The sequence below is a fragment of the Talpa occidentalis genome, unplaced genomic scaffold (genome assembly GCF_014898055.3).
Source record: "Talpa occidentalis isolate TD23 unplaced genomic scaffold, MPIMG_talOcc4v2.1 talOcc4.3, whole genome shotgun sequence".
In the NCBI taxonomy this organism is placed as follows: domain Eukaryota; kingdom Metazoa; phylum Chordata; class Mammalia; order Eulipotyphla; family Talpidae; genus Talpa; species Talpa occidentalis.
The window spans coordinates 150,240,040-150,257,779 of NW_023603184.1; the positions used below are offsets into that span (position 1 = coordinate 150,240,040).

Genomic DNA, 17,740 nt, shown 5'->3' on the forward strand with positions numbered 1-17,740 from the left:
GGTGCAGGTGAGAGAACAGCAGCCGCCCCAGCCTGGAAGGCGAGGAGGCCCTGCTCCGCCGGGAACTCTGTCCGCCTGGGTCCCGGTGAGGCCTCCCGGGCTCTGAGGCCTCAGCCGGTTTTCAGATGTGCAGGATCAGCCTTAAGACGCAGCAGGAAGGATTCGCGACAGGCGTGAGCAGGACGGCTGGATCGGGCTCGAGGCCCTCGCGGGCTACCTGGCATCGGTCACCAGCTCCGTGGCCGCACTGAGTTGGGGCAGGTGCTGGAGAGGCTAGTGATGCTCTGGGCTGGACTGTGACAACCCCCCCCAGCCCCCAAATAGACGTGCAGAACCTCAGCCCCCAGCACCTCAGGACACCCCTTACTTGGAGGTGAGGTCAGGTCCTGAGGGAGAGGCAAGCCCCTCACCCAGCGGGACATGTCCTTGTCAGAAGGGGCATGAGACAGGCTCTGGGGTCCAGCCAGCGGTCAGAGAGAGTGAGGCCAGCCTGGCTCTCAAGACAAAGACACAATGGTCCCAGGCAACACGGCCATCCCCGGGCCCCACCTGGCCCCCACCTGGCCCCCACCTGCTCTCCTGGCCCCCGCCGGCCCCCACCTGCTCTCCTGGCTCCCCCCTGCCCCCACCTGCTCTCCTGGCCCCTGCCTGGCCCCCACCTGCCCTCCTGGCCCCGCCGGCCCCCACCTGCTCTCCTGGCCCCCCCTGCCCCACCTGCTCTCCTGGCCCCTGCCTGGCCCCACCTGCTCTCCTGGCCCCCGCCGGCCCCACCTGCTCTCCTGGCCCCCGCCGGCCCCCACCTGCTCTCCTGGCCCCCCCGGCCCCCACCTGCCCTCCTGGCCCCTGCCTGGCCCCCACCTGCTCTCCTGACCCCCGCCTGGCCCCCACCTGCTCTCCTGGCTCCCGCCTGGCCTCATGCACACCTCGGACATAGCTCCCCTGCACCCTCCATTGAAAGCCAAAGGGTGGTGCCCAGATCATGGACGGGGCGGGGCGAGACCTGGTCTCCCGGGCAGAGGGCGAGTGTGAAAACTCAGAGCCAGCAACACCACGACATTTAATATACTTTATTAAAAAGTTTCTTTGTATAAATTTCCTAAAAATTTTAAAATTAAAATTAAACCCCCCTGGATTAAAAAAAAACAAAAACACAGACACACACATCAGAGGAGCGCCGCAGCCTGCTCTCCCGCCACTCTCCGTTCGCGCTCGCAGCCTCCGGTCCCACCGCGGTGCACCAAGGCCGGGGGCTCGCCTCCTGCTAGCTACAGCGATTCTTAGGGGCTTGAGAAGGGGAAAGGCCGGCGACCAGCCCGGACAGGGCTCCCGCCGGCCGGCGCGGGAATGCTCAGGAGGGTGAGCCAAGCAGAAGCGCACGTGAGCGGTGAGGTCGGGGCTGCTCTCTAGACCTTCCATGCGCCTCGGCAGGCGCAGCGTGAGCCTCCAGAGGGCATTCGGATGGACAGGAGCGTCCGCGGAGCCACCAGCAGCGGGTCACCGTTACCCAGCACTCCCGGGCGGGCGTGACGGCCTGGGGACACGAGCGTTGGGTCCACAGACACATTTAGCACCAAGTTGATAGCCTCGCGGCAGAACCTTTCCTCCCAAGTCCGAGCGTCAATGAAAGCGTGAAATGCACAGGGCAGGAGACCCCCAGAGCTTCTGCGGAGACGGCTGCAAACGGCTGACTCCTTCTTCAAGAGGTATGTGGACGGCCCGCCCGCTTAGGTCCCGATGGCGGCCATGGCCCCGGCGTTGGCGCTGACGAGCACTGGGGGGCGGGGAGACAAGGCAGCCAGGTCACTGAGCGCCAGGGGCGCCGTCCTTCTGGGGACCACGGCCCCGCGGCCCCCGCTCTCATCCCCACTCACTCTCGGTTCTGTGGTGCTGGATCTGCTGCCTGGGCCCGGGGCTCCCCGCCCCAGCCGGGTCCCCTCCCTGCCAGCCCCATGACCCTCTGTGCGGAGTGAGCGACCCCCACTCCGGCACGGCCCCCAGGCGCCCACAACGCTGTCCTCACCCCGACAGAGCCGTCCACATCGGGACACGCTGGCCGGCCCCAGCGTTATTACTTAGAGGACGCAAGCGCCTGAAGGGACCGGCTGGGGGTCTTTTCTCCAGACCGCCTTGTAACCGCGTCAGCTTCTCTTCCTAACCATCGCGTCGGTCGCACGACTCTGTCCATAGGGGGTGGTGGCGTCGCCCAAGGACCAGAAGTAGCCGACGCCTGCGTCCTCTCTGCGAGGACCGGCCACAGCTGGCCTGCGGCTCCATAGTGACTCAGGAAATTAACTCAGTGGGTTTGCTCTGAACATCTTCCTCCCCTGAAGACACCACTTTGCTCCCCGTCCCAGCCACCCCACCTCAGGCATTTGGGGAAAGTGAATTCCTGGCGCGGCCTGACTCGCAAGGCCAAGCTTGAGCAGAGCCACTTACCAGGACCGCAGACCTTTTCACATTCGTCCTGCGTCTCGAATCTGTTCTCGTTCCCACTGCAGCCTCCGTACCAGAATCGGCCACAGCTTTTGCTTTTGGAGTCATAGAACCATTTCAGCACGAATTTCTTGCACGTTCCGACGTCCTTGGGCAGCTTGCAGATGTCTGTAACGACAGGGGACGGCGCGTCCGTCAGGCCGGCGGTCGCTCGGCCGGGGCTGGGCTGAGGTTGGTCTCAGCCTCGGTCTCCTCACCGCCAGACGGCACAGTCGCCCCTTTCTGTTTTGTGAGCCCGAAAGACACCGTGTGGATGACAGGACTTCTGCGGCTGCACCCCGAATCCTGTGCAGCCCCCCGGGGTCGCGTCAGGGGCAAGGAGCCGTGCCTCCGCCCTGCCGTTTTACTCCCCAATTCCTGCCACGTTCGCGCCCCTGGGAAGAAACCAGCGCTTAGAACGGTGGCATTTTCTACTCCCTGGCAAAGGGCGATAAAGTCAGGTCAGAACAGAGCTCAGAACAAGACGTACGATGCGCTGTGAGCCGCGTGGGTGGAAAAGAAAAGTTAAAGTGGAAAAGAAAACCTATGTGCACGTGCGTGTGCATGTGCGTGTGGCCTTGTGCCTCGGGGACCCGCCACGTCTGCCACGTGAGGTCAGAGTGCTTGACACTGGCATGGGGTTCGTGGCGGTAGGACGCAGGCCCAGCTGCCCCGGATGGACAGCCTCCCTCCCCCCATGGAGGAAGTTTACATTTCGGACACGCGGCCTGATGGTGTCCAGCTGTGCCTGGAGAGGCGTGTCTGTGGCTGCACAGTAAAGCTTCTGTTTACTTCCGGCAAACTCCAGATTGTGCCAGGAAAGAGGCGCCTCTGTGCCGGCCCTATCTGAAGGTCGGCGCAAACTCTCAGCCAGCGCCCCGCAGACCCTAGGTGTTGGCGGGGCAGTGGGCATGCTGGGTACCCAGTCACCGTGCAGGGGGCCCCTCCAGGTCTTGCCCCCAGCTCCACAGCTGCTCACAGCTGCAGAGGCGGTGGCATCCAAGGTCCGCTGGGTGCTGAGAAGCAAAGGGGGAAACCAAGGTCAGCAGTTTGAGCTGACCCTAAGGGCTGGACTCCAAAGGACAGGGTGTTGGGGGCCAGAGCCAGAGACCTGCTGAGGTTAGAAGGCTCTCAGTGACCGGGGAGGGCTGGCACCCAGCATGGGGCTGGCACCACAGCGCGACATCTGTCCTACCCTCCCAAGCAGGCAGCTGGAGACCCAGAGCTTGGAGGCCCCGGGCGGGAGGCCAGGACACAGCGCTGCCACCTGAGAGAGCGATGCTCTGCCTCGCACCAGCGCAGCAGGTGAGCCTGGCTCTCAATGAGTGCGATGGAGGAGCCACGCAGGGAGAGGTCACCCCACCTGCAGCACAACCCCGCTTTACTAGCTGCTTCCCCGATGGTGGAAGGTCCAGGCCAAGGGCCACCTCACCCCTCCCCTCTCTCAGCAGAGCAGCCCCGAAGGCCCATGTTTGTTCTCCTATGGCAGCTCCCGGAGCCCTGGCCATCTGTGTCCAGCTGCCCGTCCCCAGCGCCATGGGCCGGCACCAGGGAACAGCACAGTGCCCCCCAACCTGCAGCTCTCCAGGACCTCTGGCACCACCAAACTGTGCCTCTTGCATTTCACACCCTTTGTCCGGCCACCTGGACTCTGCTAAGGGGACAGATGCGGCCACTATGAGCGGACGCTGGAAAGAGCAGGAAAACAGCTCAGGATCATTATTCAGGGGCAGCACGTAGGCCCCCACAGTGAAGGCTGGAGACCAGCCAGTCCCTAACCCCAAGGCGTCTCAGAGCTCCAGGCTCCCATGCCCTGGTTTCTGAATTTGGGTTGACACAACCGTTCCAACATAAAACTGTCTGGCTGTCCAAAGAGGTGAGGTTGGACTCTCTGGGCTTCTCTGGAATCAGATCCCTGGCACAGCCTCACTCACGTTTTCCCGCCATGAGGGGGCCCCTGGGGACCCCGGAAGCCCAAGCCCCCCAGCCCAGAGGCGGGCCTGGCTGTCACTCTCTCCCGGTCCTGCTGTTGAGGACCGAGGGGAGCCCAGAGCGTGGGGCGAGGAGATGAGCGACGCTCTCATCCGGCTCACTTTCGCCTGGGAGAAGCAAGTAAAAAATTTCATCCTAAAAGAAGGACCTGGAGGCCTGACTCGGGCACCATCGTGAGACCCTCCAGGCCCGTGAGCCTCTGGAGGAAGCGGTGGGGCCAGGTCTGCTCGCAGAAGCCACTGCCACCGACCCAGGATGTCCCTGGACAGCGGGAGACGGCCCGGCTCAGCCCGACGGACGCGTGGGCACATGCGGCCTCCATGCAGGGCTGCGGGGTGTGGGGTGACGTGGTCAGCAGTGGCTGTGGGGCCAGGGCCTGGCCGTCAGACCTCCCTCAGCTGTGCGGGCTGAATTCTCCACGGCGAGTGGAGTATTTTATAATTAGAAATAAATTGCTATCTAACACAGACAAAGAACTCAATTGAAAAACCTTTTCCTTCTCTCCGGTTGAGGAGCTACAGCGTCCACACGGCTCAGGTCTCGGCTTGGACGCTTCAAACCAGCAAGTCGCCACGGCTCCCGCGTGTCTCTAGTAAAGCGGAAGGGGAAGGCGGCGGCGGCCGGGCTGCGGCTGTGAACGCGGGACGGGCGCCTCCTCCATTCATGGCCTCAAACACAAGGCGGAGGCTGGAGAGCCTCAGGCCCAGGGTGGGTGGCGCGGCCACGCGCTCCCGCCTCAGCAGCCGGCATGGTTTCCCGAGAGGAAGAAATCTCCAGGGTCCAGATCTGGGCTCAGAAGCTACCCCGAAAATGTTTTTCTTCTTGACTTTATTTTAAACGCGGTTGTGCTTATGTTTCGGACCCTTTGCTCTCGTAGATCTTGACCTTCATATTTTAAGCTTTTATGCCTCATAATAAAAAAAGATGCCAAGAGCCCTTGGCGCTCACCCCACCAAACATGGCAACTGGCCGAGACGCCTTCTCATGCGGCCTTGCGGGTAGGAGTCCCCTCTAGCCCGGGGAGGAAGGACGTGTCGCCGTTTAACTCTCGCAACCTGTGGGTTAAGTTAGTTCTTTCATTGCCTTGAACGCGTCCATTTTGCCCATCACTTCACCAAGGCTTCTACTCCCAGCGGACGCCGGCCAGCCCAGCGCTGTGTTTCATCAAGTCTAAGATACCGATTCCAGCCACTGGGCCGCCGGGGAGAGGGAGGGGACCTTCACTCCCTTGATATGAGAACACTTCCACTCTCACTGTATGCACCACCAGGACCAAGCGCAGCCACCAAGCCGTGCACTCTCACCGCTGTGAGCCACACGCCAGGCCCCAGGCAGGGCCCTGCGTCCTGCCCCTGAGCCGAGCGAGCTTAGTTCCTCCGGGCCCAGAGAGTGGGCCCCAAACGCCCGCCCGGCAGAGTGGCTGCTCCCCCAGACGGCTGCCATCTAGACTAAGGCAGGGGGAGGCGACACTGCGGGCTGTTTGGCTGTCTCCTGCAGGAAGAGCCTGCCTGCACGCAGGTGCGCAGCCAATGGGTTAAGACTCGGTTTGCAGCACTGCAAAAAGCAGGTTTCCTAAAAAAGATTGTTTATTGCTTAGAAACACCCAAGAATTTTAGCTTTACTTACAAGATGCATAGAAAATATCTGCCCAAGACTTGGAAAGCAGGAGGAGGGCAGAGGAGGGGGAAACTGAAACTAGCCACGGAGCCCAAATTCGTGACAGCGCAGCCCTCCCGACACCAGCAGGACGGAGACGGAAGCAGCGTGGCTTCTTAAGGCCGTGCGAACCACGGAAGATCTGTTCGTCCCAGCGAACGGCCACTGAGAAGCCTCAAACGTAGCGCAGAGAACTTGAGCGCGCTGGGGGATGCGGAGCGTGGAGCGTGCTCCGTGGGGATGTGCGCGTTCTGCTGTGGATCATCCAAGGGCAGACCGTGCTGCAGTCCAGGGTCCTGGGCAGCTGGTGATGGTGCCGCTGGCCCGGGGACCGGTCAGCCTTCGAGGGGGCCTAGGTCTTCCTGCCGGCCTCACCTCCACACCAACCCAGCTGCCCCTGGGCACAGAGACCCTCCCAGCCCACCCCACACTGCGCCTTCCTCAGGGTCCCAAGAAGGAGGGTCCTTGAAACCCACGCATCTCAAAGCGGGCACAGTTAATGCAGCCGGGAAAATGCCCGTCAGGGTCAACCCCTCCCCCATCCCTAGGGCACTCGGACCACTTCGTGGAGATTTTTCCCACAAACTCCTGGCCAGATCCAAACGCACGCCACCACATTTCCTAAATCCACTGCAGTGAACGTGACAAAATACAGCTCCTTAAAATATTACCAGCACCAAGGAAATCTCTCACCGTCAGCAAGGCACCAAGAGCTCTACACGTACGAACCCTGTTCCCAACGACTCGTTGCCACAGAAAATAAGAACCACCGGCCTGCACGGCCACATGCAAACTGAGGTTGAAAACTTGATTTTGCCTGAATTGTCTCAAAAACACTCTTTAGGGAAATAAGGCATGTCGCGGTCCCTGGCAGTTGCGTGCAAAACACCAGGCAGCTAGAGGAGTTATTATTACGTTTCTAGTTATTTGAATGACTACAGTTTCAAAGCTACCTAATAAAGGGTTAGTTGTCCTTTTTCTACCTGCAAAATGTGGGTATCATCAAAATCTCCACCCAGGGGAAATTTCTAAGATGTCTTAAAATGACGTAAATCCAGGGACAGGAGGGAAGTGCTTGGGAGGAAGGAGGAGCATGCGCTTTCATTTTCTAATTCTGTGTACCCACTTTGGGTTTTAAGCATTGTCAACATCCGATTAATTCAAAAAGCTCCCAAAACAGGGAACGCCCGCCGAGCGAGTGCATTGAGCCCTTCTCGGGCAGGGCGCCATCAGTGCGAGGACTGGAGACGCCCGACAAGGGGTCTTAAGAAAAGCAAGTGGGGCCTCCTTGGGGGTGCAAGGGGTTAAGACGAAACCTAGGAAGCTGTCCACAGCCTCTGCAGCACGAGTTCGATCCCCGGCCAGGTTGCTACCCACACGGCGCAGCAGCCCTCTCCCGTCCCCCCGCTGCTCCCCTCAGCAGTGGATTTCAGGAGATTGGCCTGTTCTGCTCCCCACTCTGTCTCTGGGGAGTCTTCTCACTCCCGCACCTCTGGCCTGTACCCCAGTTCTTGTATGCATAAATAAATAAATCTTTAAAAAAAAAAAGGAAAGAAAGAAGAAAGAAAAGCAGGTGATTTCTGTCCTGTGCTGACCTGAAAGCCTTGGTGGGACGCGGACGTGCAGCCGTGACGCGGTGAAAGGACACTCGGGCTTGAGGGTTAAGAAGGAATCAGAATGAAGGCGGAAGGTTCTCTCCGTCTGTCTAAGCACTGGCAGGCTTGAGAGACACAAGCCTGATTTCAAAACCCACAGGGAGAGCAGCGCGCGGGGCTGGGGACCTGGCCCGACATCCCTGCTGCGTCTGGGGCTGCGCTCGTCTGAGCCAGCGAGCAGCCTGCCGGGGTCCTGCTTCAAGACTGGGCGGTGATGCGAGCGACGCCATTGGATACTCTTGTCCTGGACCAGACACTAAAGAACCAAAACATCCCCACATCTCGCAGGTAATTGGCCCCCAGCCATCTTGTGTCAACGAAGCACCGAATTCCCTAGAGATGGTCCCTTCCCCACACTCCATGCGGGCGGAGTCAGCGTGGCCGGAAGCAGGGGCGCGGCTCTGAGCATCTTTGACCCCACCTGAACTTTGTCTTTGAGAAAAGCCTCAGTGGGCCCAGGGGGAGGTCACCCCAGGACGCGCTGGGGAGGGCTCCGGACTGCAGGGCCACCGGCCAGGGGCAGCCTCGCCCGGGGGACAGTCTTGCCCAGGTCCCTGGCTCAGACCACAGGGAGCTGTGGAAGTCTAAAGGGTTTCTGCCCATCTTTCCATGGGGAAGACTGGAGGACTCTGAGACACACGGGGCTCCCTACAACACAGACCAACTCCTAACTTGTTTCCAAAAGCAAAGCATTGTGAGTATTTTCCAGCTCTCTGTTTCATTCATGCGCGCTTATTACACTTCTTTGTTGTGATCGTTTCGCAATTCCTGCATCGACGTGGTATGTTGGTTCTAGTAACTCCTAATGCCAATTGTCATTCATGGTCCTTGGAAGGAATGATAGATGATTGATTGGTAGATGGATAGAGAGATGGGTGGGTGGGTGGACAGATGGATGACAGGCAGGTGGACAGACACAGAGGCAGACAGAGACAGGGACAGAGGCACATTATCCGTAGACGCAGGGAGTGTCCATCAATGAAGGAAAGCATTCGAGCAGATCCCTTCCAGAAATAACTATGACACCAAGATGGATGGCATGTGGAGTCAGAAGATACCCAGAACCTTCTAAATGCATGAAACACAGAGGAGATAAGGTCCAGACTCTACTGCACGGACACAGTGGACATCACTGTTAACACTTAGAGAGGAGAGAGTAAGACGAGGACTGCAGACGCAGCAGCCCACAAAGCCGCGGCGGTGGCATCCGACACCCGCACGTCACAAAACACTGGCCCACCGAGAAGCCTCTTGGCGCTCGCCATGCCGTTCTCCTGCTCGGTGACCGAGACAGGCGTGCTCACGAGACAACGCTCCTCTCCCTGGCGTGGCCAGACAGCAATCACCACCGTCTGGAGACTTTCTGCTCGGGGCGGACAGAGCGCTGCCCGTGGCACCCTGACTGTGGTCACCAGCGCCAGCGCCTTAGGCCCAACACTCTCACAGCAGAGCAACCGGCTAACCCGGGCGCGGGCCTCTCACAGACGCGCCGACCTGTGCTGGTCAGAGACCGGCTTGCAAGAGCCCCTGCCGGGCAGCTGGCAGCTCCAGTCTCCGGCTCACAGGCACAGGCGCACGCAGGAGGCGTGACACGTTGAGCCAGGGCCATCCTCACGGACCCCTGACTAGGGGGCAGCCCTGCACGGCAGGATCTCAGAACCACGTCGGTGTGGGTCGAGGGGGTGGCTAGCGGTGCTCGGCTTCCTGGTTATGACCCCACGCAGCTCCCGTCCGATTTTCTCTATGTGCCAGGTCGTGGGAGGTGAGTGACCACGCAGGACACAGACGAGGCCACCACTGGCGCAGGGAGCCGAGGCAGGACTCCCCAGGGACGTTGGACCGGGCCCAACTTCTGACCCAGAAGTAGAACGTCCATGGTTTAACGGCTTGCGAGAACGCGTCCTTCCGCGCCAGGGACCCCACGCCTCGTGGCTTACCTGTTTCTGCGCCAGCCATGGGGTCTGTGTTCACCATCAGGTCGATGGTTGCACTGGAAGCCGACCTGGCTGCCGGTGGGGGTGGCGGCTGCGTTTTCTCTGTAAATGAAAACAAACGCAAATGGCAGGTAGGTCAGACCCAAAGGACTCGGGAATCCCGAGGGCGGGGCAGACGTGGCTTTCTGGCCATGAGGACTGGTGTGAGGTGCAGCCCCGAGAGCCCGAGCAGCCCCTGCGCTGAGCCCGCCCAGGGGAGTCACCGCCCGCGGAAACGAGCAAGCCCCCCGCTCTGCACAATCACACAAGCTCTTCGCTGCTGTCCGGGAAAGCAGGCCCCTGGGGGGTGGGGACGGTCCCCGACGCCCGTGCTCACGGCCCAGGCCCTGGTAACTGGGGGCTCCCTTTGCTCAAGCACAGCTCCTTGAGCGCAACAACACCCCCCAGGGGGAGAGGAGGGGCCTGCACCCGCGGAGCAGTGGGATCAAGGAGGAAGGGAGAATCCAGAAGAACTTGGGGGGTCATGAGCAGCCAAGAAAGACTGGAAATGCACACAAGGGAAGGCCTCAGGGAAGTGGGGGGCCAGGAGCCAGAGTGGCAGAGGGCAGAGCCCAGCCCGGAGGGCCGCGGAGGAAGGACGATGCCCTCTCTTCACGGCCTGGCTGTAGTGGGGGCCGGGGGGCGAGACTTCAGGGGCTCCCGGCTCCTCCCTAGGGAGCCCAGAGGTGCACTCACTGCACTGATGAGGGGAGCCCCTCCTGGATCACGGCCCTGTGGCTGCCTAGACCCCAGGCCCCAGCGGAAGGCAGGGGCCCCACTAGCGATCTGTGCGCCAGCCCGGGCCCCAGAGGCAGGAGGCGGGGAACGGTCCCCACCGGGACCCAGTTTCCACGACCCCATGAAGATGGCCCGGCCCGAGTCCCCAGGATTGTGCTTGAGCGGCGTCGCTGGTCCAGACCAGATGGCGCGAGCGGAACGGCCAACGCCCCACAGCATCCAGGTGGGGGGTGGGCGTGGGGGCGGGGACGTGGGGGTTTGGGGGCCCCCTCTTCATACTCACTTGTGCTGAAGGTGCCGTGGTAGGTGGCTCGGACCTGGGCCCTCAGGTAGCAGACCACGGTCACGTGGTAGGTGTGGCCGGCCCTCAGGCCCCCGATGGTGCGCTCCGCCACGGAGAGGTTCTGCCTCAGGACCAGGGACTGGTCGTGGGCTGAGGTGATGATCAGGTGGTAAAAGTACGGGCTGGGGGGCTCTGGCCGCTCCCAGCGCAGCTTGGCGCTGTTTTCCGTGACCTCAGACACGTGGACCTCCCGGGGCAGTTTAGCTGGGGGAGCAAAGCCCAGAGTGAGACCAACAGGAAGGCCCGGGGCCACCGACAGGGCACAGGGGGGCGGCCGCCCCAGCGCGGAAGGCTGTGGAGCTGCAGGGAGGACGGGACCCGCGAGGGACAGCACCCCAAGAGCTCTCGCGGACTCTGCGGGAAGGGAGAGGCCAGGAGCTGGGGTCTGCACGGCAGGTGGGTCAAGCAGCACAAGACTCGTAACAGCAACCGCTGAGGCGGCTGCCCAGGTGATGGGGTGGGGGGAGGGACAAAGGGCCAAGGGGCTATAAGGAGGGGGTTAATCAATTAGCTAATTAATCTAAAACCCCAACATGTTGGGACCCACGGCCGCCCGCCCCAGGCAGACGCGCCACACCAGCAGCCCAAGACTCAGGAAGCAGCTCGGGCCCCTGAGAAACGTGCCCCCAACATGAGCCGTGAAATCCCGCTAAAGGCCTCTCGACGCGTAGGCCCGGCACCTAGGAGCATCCCCTCACCCAACATCCCACTACGGAGCCCCTCCAAGCAGCCAGGGTCCAGGATGCCGGCCCGATGTGGGGTTCAATACAGAATGAACCCACAATTTAAAACATGGACGTCGTCAAATCTGAGGGCATCTCCCCTCTCAGAGAAGGAAGGCGATTCCATCTCACAGGCCTCACCGGCCGCCCTCCCGCGGGCAGCTCGTGACATCCCAAAGTGTCATTTGGCGTCTTCGAGTACAGAGAGGGGCATACTGGGCCGCTGCACCCCCACACCCCAGAATCTGCTCTGCCTGCAGAGCCTCTCGTGCAGGGGAGGAGTTTGCAGCCACCAGGGGCCTGTCAGACGCTCTGAGTCAGTCTGAGGCCATGGGACTGGCCCCGGCCAAGCTCTCCTGCGCCTGTTTCCCACCTGGAAGCCAGGGGCAGCTTTTCTCTGTCTCCCTGCACCCCTACTTCTGCATAGACCTCTCCCCTCTGCCTAGGAAGCCTGGTTCTCCAGGAGAGGCAGGGCGCGCCAAGCCCCATGTCCCAGAGAATGAGGCTCCTGCCCTGCCCCACGGCAGGTCTTGAGGTGCAATGGGAAGCAGGAAGAGGAGATGCATCTCACCCACTCTCTACAGGGGCTCACTAGCCTCATGGGGATTGGAAAAGATTGTTTGCAAACAGAAAAACCGCAAAGCCCTTACCCACGGGCTTGGCTGTGGCCGGCCTGGTGGAGGCCTGTTTGGCTGCCTGGAGTCTGGGGCCCTCTGGCTTTGTGGCCATAGGCTTGGCAGCCATCGAGTTTCTGGCTGTGGGCCTCCCTCCTGCTGGCCTCCCTGCCGCTGGCCTCGCAGCCACGGGGGGTCTGGCCGTGGCTGTCCGTGTGGCCTCCGGCTTGGTGGCCTCCGGCTTGGCAGCCACAGGCTTGGCAGCCACAGGCTTGGCGGCCACGGGCCTGGCAGGAGCCGGTTTCTCAGCAGCTGGCTTGGCCACGGGCAGATTCGCCGCTGGGACCGGCTTCAAGGTGGAGGCCACGGCACCCATGCTGGCCGTCAGCTTCATGGTCATCACCGGTTTGGATGTAGGACTTGAAGTAACGTTATTTGGGACATTCCTGTTGAGACAAATTAAATGCTGTCTTGTCTCCCCTTATATGTCTTTCTGCCTGCTCCCTGAAATCAACGACGACAGAGCCCCGGGAGCGGGTCTTGAGGAAGTTGCCCTGTCAGCAAAATGCAAACAGTTGTTCCCACAGACCACGGGCGGCGCTGCGTGTCCTAAAGCCGCCCTCGGAGGAGGCGCGCAGAAACCACGCTGCTGCGTAGAACGCCATGGGTCGCCAGCGGCTGTGCTGTCCTGTAAACCCACCTGACGTCTTATCTCCGACTTATAAAATAAAGGCAGGGCAAGAATAAAGAGACAAAAGTGAAATAGTTAAAAGAAATAGTAAAAGTTAAAACTATTAAAAGAGTTTATAGTTTCACGCCCAGGCTTATAGTGTGTCTGTGTTAACATGGGTGACTGTTGTGTTACGATTTCTTGATCTCTAAAGAGATCAATTTACAGAGCCCTAAAGAGAACGGGGTGTAATCACAGACTCCCTTTGCTGGCTCTGGTCCTAAGCTGGACTGCTCCACTTTCTGGATATTTCCTCCCACAGGTCATATGCAGCGTATTTTCATGATGATTTTATAAACTCCAAACTCTAGGGTCCTTTGTTCATTCTGTTTTTCTAAAGAAAAGGGTGAGCCATGGGAATGTTCCGGAGAATGAATAAAGATGAATCAAGGCCCGACAGGAGCACTGTGGCCCGAGATCAAGCAGGACAGGCGTCCTGGCTCCAACCCCGGCCCAATTGCCCCAGCGGTAATGCCCAAGCCCGGCTCTAGACACAGGAGCTGGGGAGGCAAGGGCTCTGTGGAGGAAGGGCGGCTCCCTCCCCACCCTGGAGTCCTCGGGAGTAAGCCAGACGCGCATTTGTCACGGATCATTCAGATCCACATCTCCTGGGGCACAACAGTCCGAGCCCCTACGCCCCCAAAGCAACACGTGCTGCGGCCTTCCAGGGCCATACACTGTCTGACTCAGTTCCTGGGCAAGTGCCAGGGCCTGGCCCTCGCTCGCAGGCCACACTGTCCTCTCTGCTCCCACAGTGGACACTCAAGATGGAGCTGGACCTGGGGTCACTGAGCAGCCTCCCCCATCTGCCTTCCCTGGAAGCACACGCTGCCTCACACACCGTCACCTGTATCGTGACAGCACACACCATTTTGAGAAGATCCTGGGCCCCTTCTGGCTTATGTATCCGATCCTTCTACATGAGATCGCCTCGCACAGATGTGGCTATTTGGATATATGGCCCCACCCCCCCACCTGCTCTCCATCCGGGACCTTGAGAGCGTGGTGTGGCAGGTCCTCCCACCAAGCCTGGCTCCCCACCCTTGGCTCTAGCTACACTGGCCTCTGCACAAGCTCTGGCCATTGAATGTGAGCCCGTGAGGGTTCTGGCCGTGGCTGCAGAGGCCTCGCCCTGTCCACGCTCCCTCCTGCACCCTGCCCAGTCACCCAGTAGAAGAACCCAGCTCACCTCCTGGGAAGTGAGGATAACCAGGAGCAGAGACCACCCTAACCGTCAGTCGTGGCTGCTCAAAGCCTGTGATGAGCCCAATGGAGGCCAGAAGACCTGCCCAGCGGAGCCCAGGCACAAGCTGCCAACCCACAGACTTGCCAGGGAGAGTGTTGTAAGCCACTGTGTTGGGGCAGCTTGTTACTCAGCCAAGCTGACGGATGGCACAGGCCCCACCCAGAGAATCCCCCACCCGGCCTCTCAGAAGTCACCACTTCTGGGTTTCCTCGGCCCCCATAAAGCCAGGTGTTGCTGGCAGGGGTCTGTGTCCCCCAGCAGGTAACTTTGGAAACAATAATCACAGCCACTTACACGTGTTTGTGACCAAACTTCACAACATTCTTGGCCGGCTGGTCCCCTTGGAACCAGTCACACTGCTTCTTGACATCTGGGGACAAGTAAAAAGCATTCTCACCTGGGAAGAAGTGGAAAAAGATGGCCTCAGTGCCAGCGAATCAATGCAAGGGAAAATTCATCTGCTAACAAGTTAAATGGCCCACACGGCAGACCATCCATAAATATCTGTTGAACCAATGAATTCTTTTAGATAAGCTCTATCCGTGATTTTAAGCATTTCGCATAATGGCACCTGACCCATCAAACACCTTAAGCCAGTATCTGCCACTTGGCAATAGCTGGTGATTAGGTGAGAGGGAATGTAGGCTCAATGTGAGGGGAAAGGCAGGAAAGAAAAATCAAGGCAGAGTTTCTGACAAGTCCCAAACTTGGACATTAAATTATAATCGACCTGCTTTCAACGTTTCTCAACGCTCTGCTTAACGACACCTTAACATGCAGAAGCAACACCGCCTGGGTGGGTGTGCTGGTTTTCCTTTCACTTCACATTTTCCTCTAAAATTTTTGGGGGACAGGTCTTCACATGTCAGAACACTTTTCCCACTGGAATGGGCATCCTCTCCCCTTGCGGGACGAGCATTCCTGGACGCGTTTCTTCCGACTTTTAAAGCTCCCGTGTTAGAGAGCCCTCGGGCCCGACTCTGGGGAAGACTCAGGACTGATACCTCCTCCTCGGAACCATGCTGTGCAGGACCAGCAGCCCATCAGTGAATGGCCAGCAGGTCCTGTACAGAGCACAGTGTCCAGACCATTGATGGAGAGTGGGGAGCACCCGTGTGAGGGGGACAGCTGGAGACGGGGCTAAGGATTTGTGTGGATTCGCTGCTAAAGGTAGAGAGCTTAGTGGGAAGGAGACATGGCAAAGGCCCAAGGTCATCAAGGGTAAGGTGGGTAGCTAACCCGGATCAATGCAACTCCTTTTAGAAGCTTCCCTGATGCCCACCAGGATGTACTTCTTATGTCAGGGCAGTGTACTAAGTCCTGCATAAAAAGGTGCCCTGACCCACTCACCCCCCTGGACTGTGTACCATCAGGGACACGTGTCTCTGGCTGGGAGATGCCCAGTCAAAGGGGTGCCAAGGACAGGATCTGAGTGCGTGCACTGCCAAGCAGGGCCCTAGAAGTGTGTCTGGGACATGGTGTGTGTATATGGGTGTGCACGTGCGCACGCACACACACACACCCCTCAGCAGATACATAGACAGAAAATAGATGGATAGAAAGAATAGATACATGACAGAAAAACAGATACATAGATACATGACAGATAACATGATTGTTGAGAGGTAGATGATACAGACAGATAATAGATAGATAGATAGATAGATAGATAGATAGATAGATAGATAGATAGATGATTGATAGATGACAGATAGGTGATGGACTGATGAAAGTTGATAGAAAGATGGGTAGACGGATGGGCAGACGTTTGCTGAGTGCATGGAGGCCAGCATCAGCCACCCGCTGTCTGTCCCACAGCCCCGGCCCCACCAGCCTGGGAGCCGGCCCGCCCCCTGCGGGGACTCACTGCTGACGAAGGAGGGCAGCAGCCTCCCAAACCGCATGAGCGGCTCCTCGTTGAGCTCGGTTGACGTCTGCACCAGCTTGAAGAAAACATCGCTGGGCTCGCTGGCGAAGGTGTACAGGTCCTTGACGTTCACCTTCCTGCCAATGCCCAGGATCACAACCAAGTAGCCTTTGCATTTGGCCCGCAGGAGGGCCTGCTGGGCCTCTTCCAGCTGCTGCTCCGGCACCGCCCCGGTCAGCATCAGCACCAGGATCTTCAGGTCGCGCGGGTGCGGGGCCTGCTCGAAGACCGTCTCCACCGTGTAGTCGACGGCCCTGCCCAGGGCCATGGTGCCCTGCAGCTGCGCCACCCGCCTGCTGAGGAAGTTCACCAGCTTCTCCTTGGAGCCGTAATCAGTCAGGGCGCAGTCCACCTTCACAGGCGGCACATCGGGGTCCCCCAGGGACTCGTAGGGGGCCTGCTGCACCACCGCCACCCGGGCGAGGTGCTGGGAGGTCTTGGGGTCTGGGCTGAGGTCCAGTTGCCTGACCAGGTACCCGATGTACTTCTTCATCTCGTTGAACTGGAACAGGGAGGTGGACTCGGAGCTGTCCAAGATGAAAGCCACGTCGACGTCCGAGCTGCTGCCCGCCGCTCGCCTGTCCCTGAAGGCCGGTCTCCAGCTGCCAAAGCCGCAGGATGGGTCGATGTTGCAGATGTCTAGGGGAAGCACAGCGGCCGCGTTGTGACCCTGGGGGACCACAGGGACACCACGAGGACACCACGGGGACATCGTGGCATCCCACGGGCCTGGGGACTGCGCTGTCTCCGAGGGCAGAGACCTAGCTCGATGGTGCCGGCGGGCCGTGGCCAGCCTTAGCGCTGCAGCCGAGCACAAGCCGCAGCAAATGCGCAAGCCAGGGGGCAGGGGAAAGCGCCCGGCTCCTCTGCCACGCTTGAGGAAGGGCGTTCTCGGAGTCGCAAATCGGCACATTAAACTCTGAACTCCAGGGTCAGAGGTTCAGCAGCCCCGCGTCCCCTTCTATGTGCAACATGAATCTGCCCGTCAGCGCGGAGCTCCTTCTGGGGAGCCCGCGGGAAATACAGACGCTGCTTGCAGGGGTAGTTACAGAGCCCTCAGGAGCTCCATTTAGCGTAAATCAAGCCGCAATGAGACCCCCCCACACCCCTGAAAATGGCCACCACCAAAACGACGAGAAATAGCAAGTGCTGGCGAGGGCCGAGGGAAGGAGCCCTGTGCACAGGAGCAGACGGGCCCAGCCCCGGTGGAAAACAGCGTGGAGGGCTCTCGAAGATCAAAAGTAGGTCTGCGATGAGACTGGCAAGGCCACTCCCGGGTAGCCCCGGAAGGACACACAACGCGGGCGTGAAGCCACCCCCAATCCTGCGCCCACGGCGGCCGCGCGGCGGAACCGCCCACGTGTCCAGGCACGATGAGCAACGACGAAGTGCTGCAGGCGCCCAGCGGAACTACCCGGCTATAGAAAGGTGAGCTCTTGCTGTTTGCCACAGGGTGGATGACCTGGGAGAGGGTGTGCTCAGTGACAAGGTCAGAAGGAGGAAGACAAATAGGGGCCGATTCCACTCACGGGCGGAGCTAAACAAGCAACGCTGCGAGCGGACAGGACCGGAGCATCGCACACCCTGGAAGTCCCACTGCGAATTGAGGCTCCCGGGGCCGGGGCCCGGGGAGGGGCCAGGGACGGTGGCGGTGACCGGGGCGCGTGGCGGG

At 60.0% G+C, this 17,740-nt stretch overlaps 1 protein-coding gene across 4 annotated transcripts in view; it reads right to left on the bottom strand.

Moving 5' to 3' along the window:
• Positions 1-1,058: 1,058 nt before the first annotated feature.
• The window catches only part of COL6A3 (collagen type VI alpha 3 chain), a 69,243-nt gene continuing 52,561 nt past the window's right edge, over positions 1,059-17,740 (bottom strand). For all 4 annotated transcript variants that reach the window (XM_054700181.1, XM_054700180.1, XM_054700179.1 and 1 more), the window contains 7 exons: positions 16,009-16,707; positions 14,436-14,538; positions 12,202-12,611; positions 10,770-11,033; positions 9,713-9,811; positions 2,437-2,601; positions 1,059-1,771 (listed from right to left, as the gene is read on the bottom strand). In XM_054700181.1, the coding sequence (XP_054556156.1) occupies positions 1,725-1,771; positions 2,437-2,601; positions 9,713-9,811; positions 10,770-11,033; positions 12,202-12,611; positions 14,436-14,538; positions 16,009-16,707 (1,787 nt within the window). In that variant the 3' untranslated portion in view covers positions 1,059-1,724. The remainder of the gene's footprint in view (positions 1,772-2,436; positions 2,602-9,712; positions 9,812-10,769; positions 11,034-12,201; positions 12,612-14,435; positions 14,539-16,008; positions 16,708-17,740) is intronic.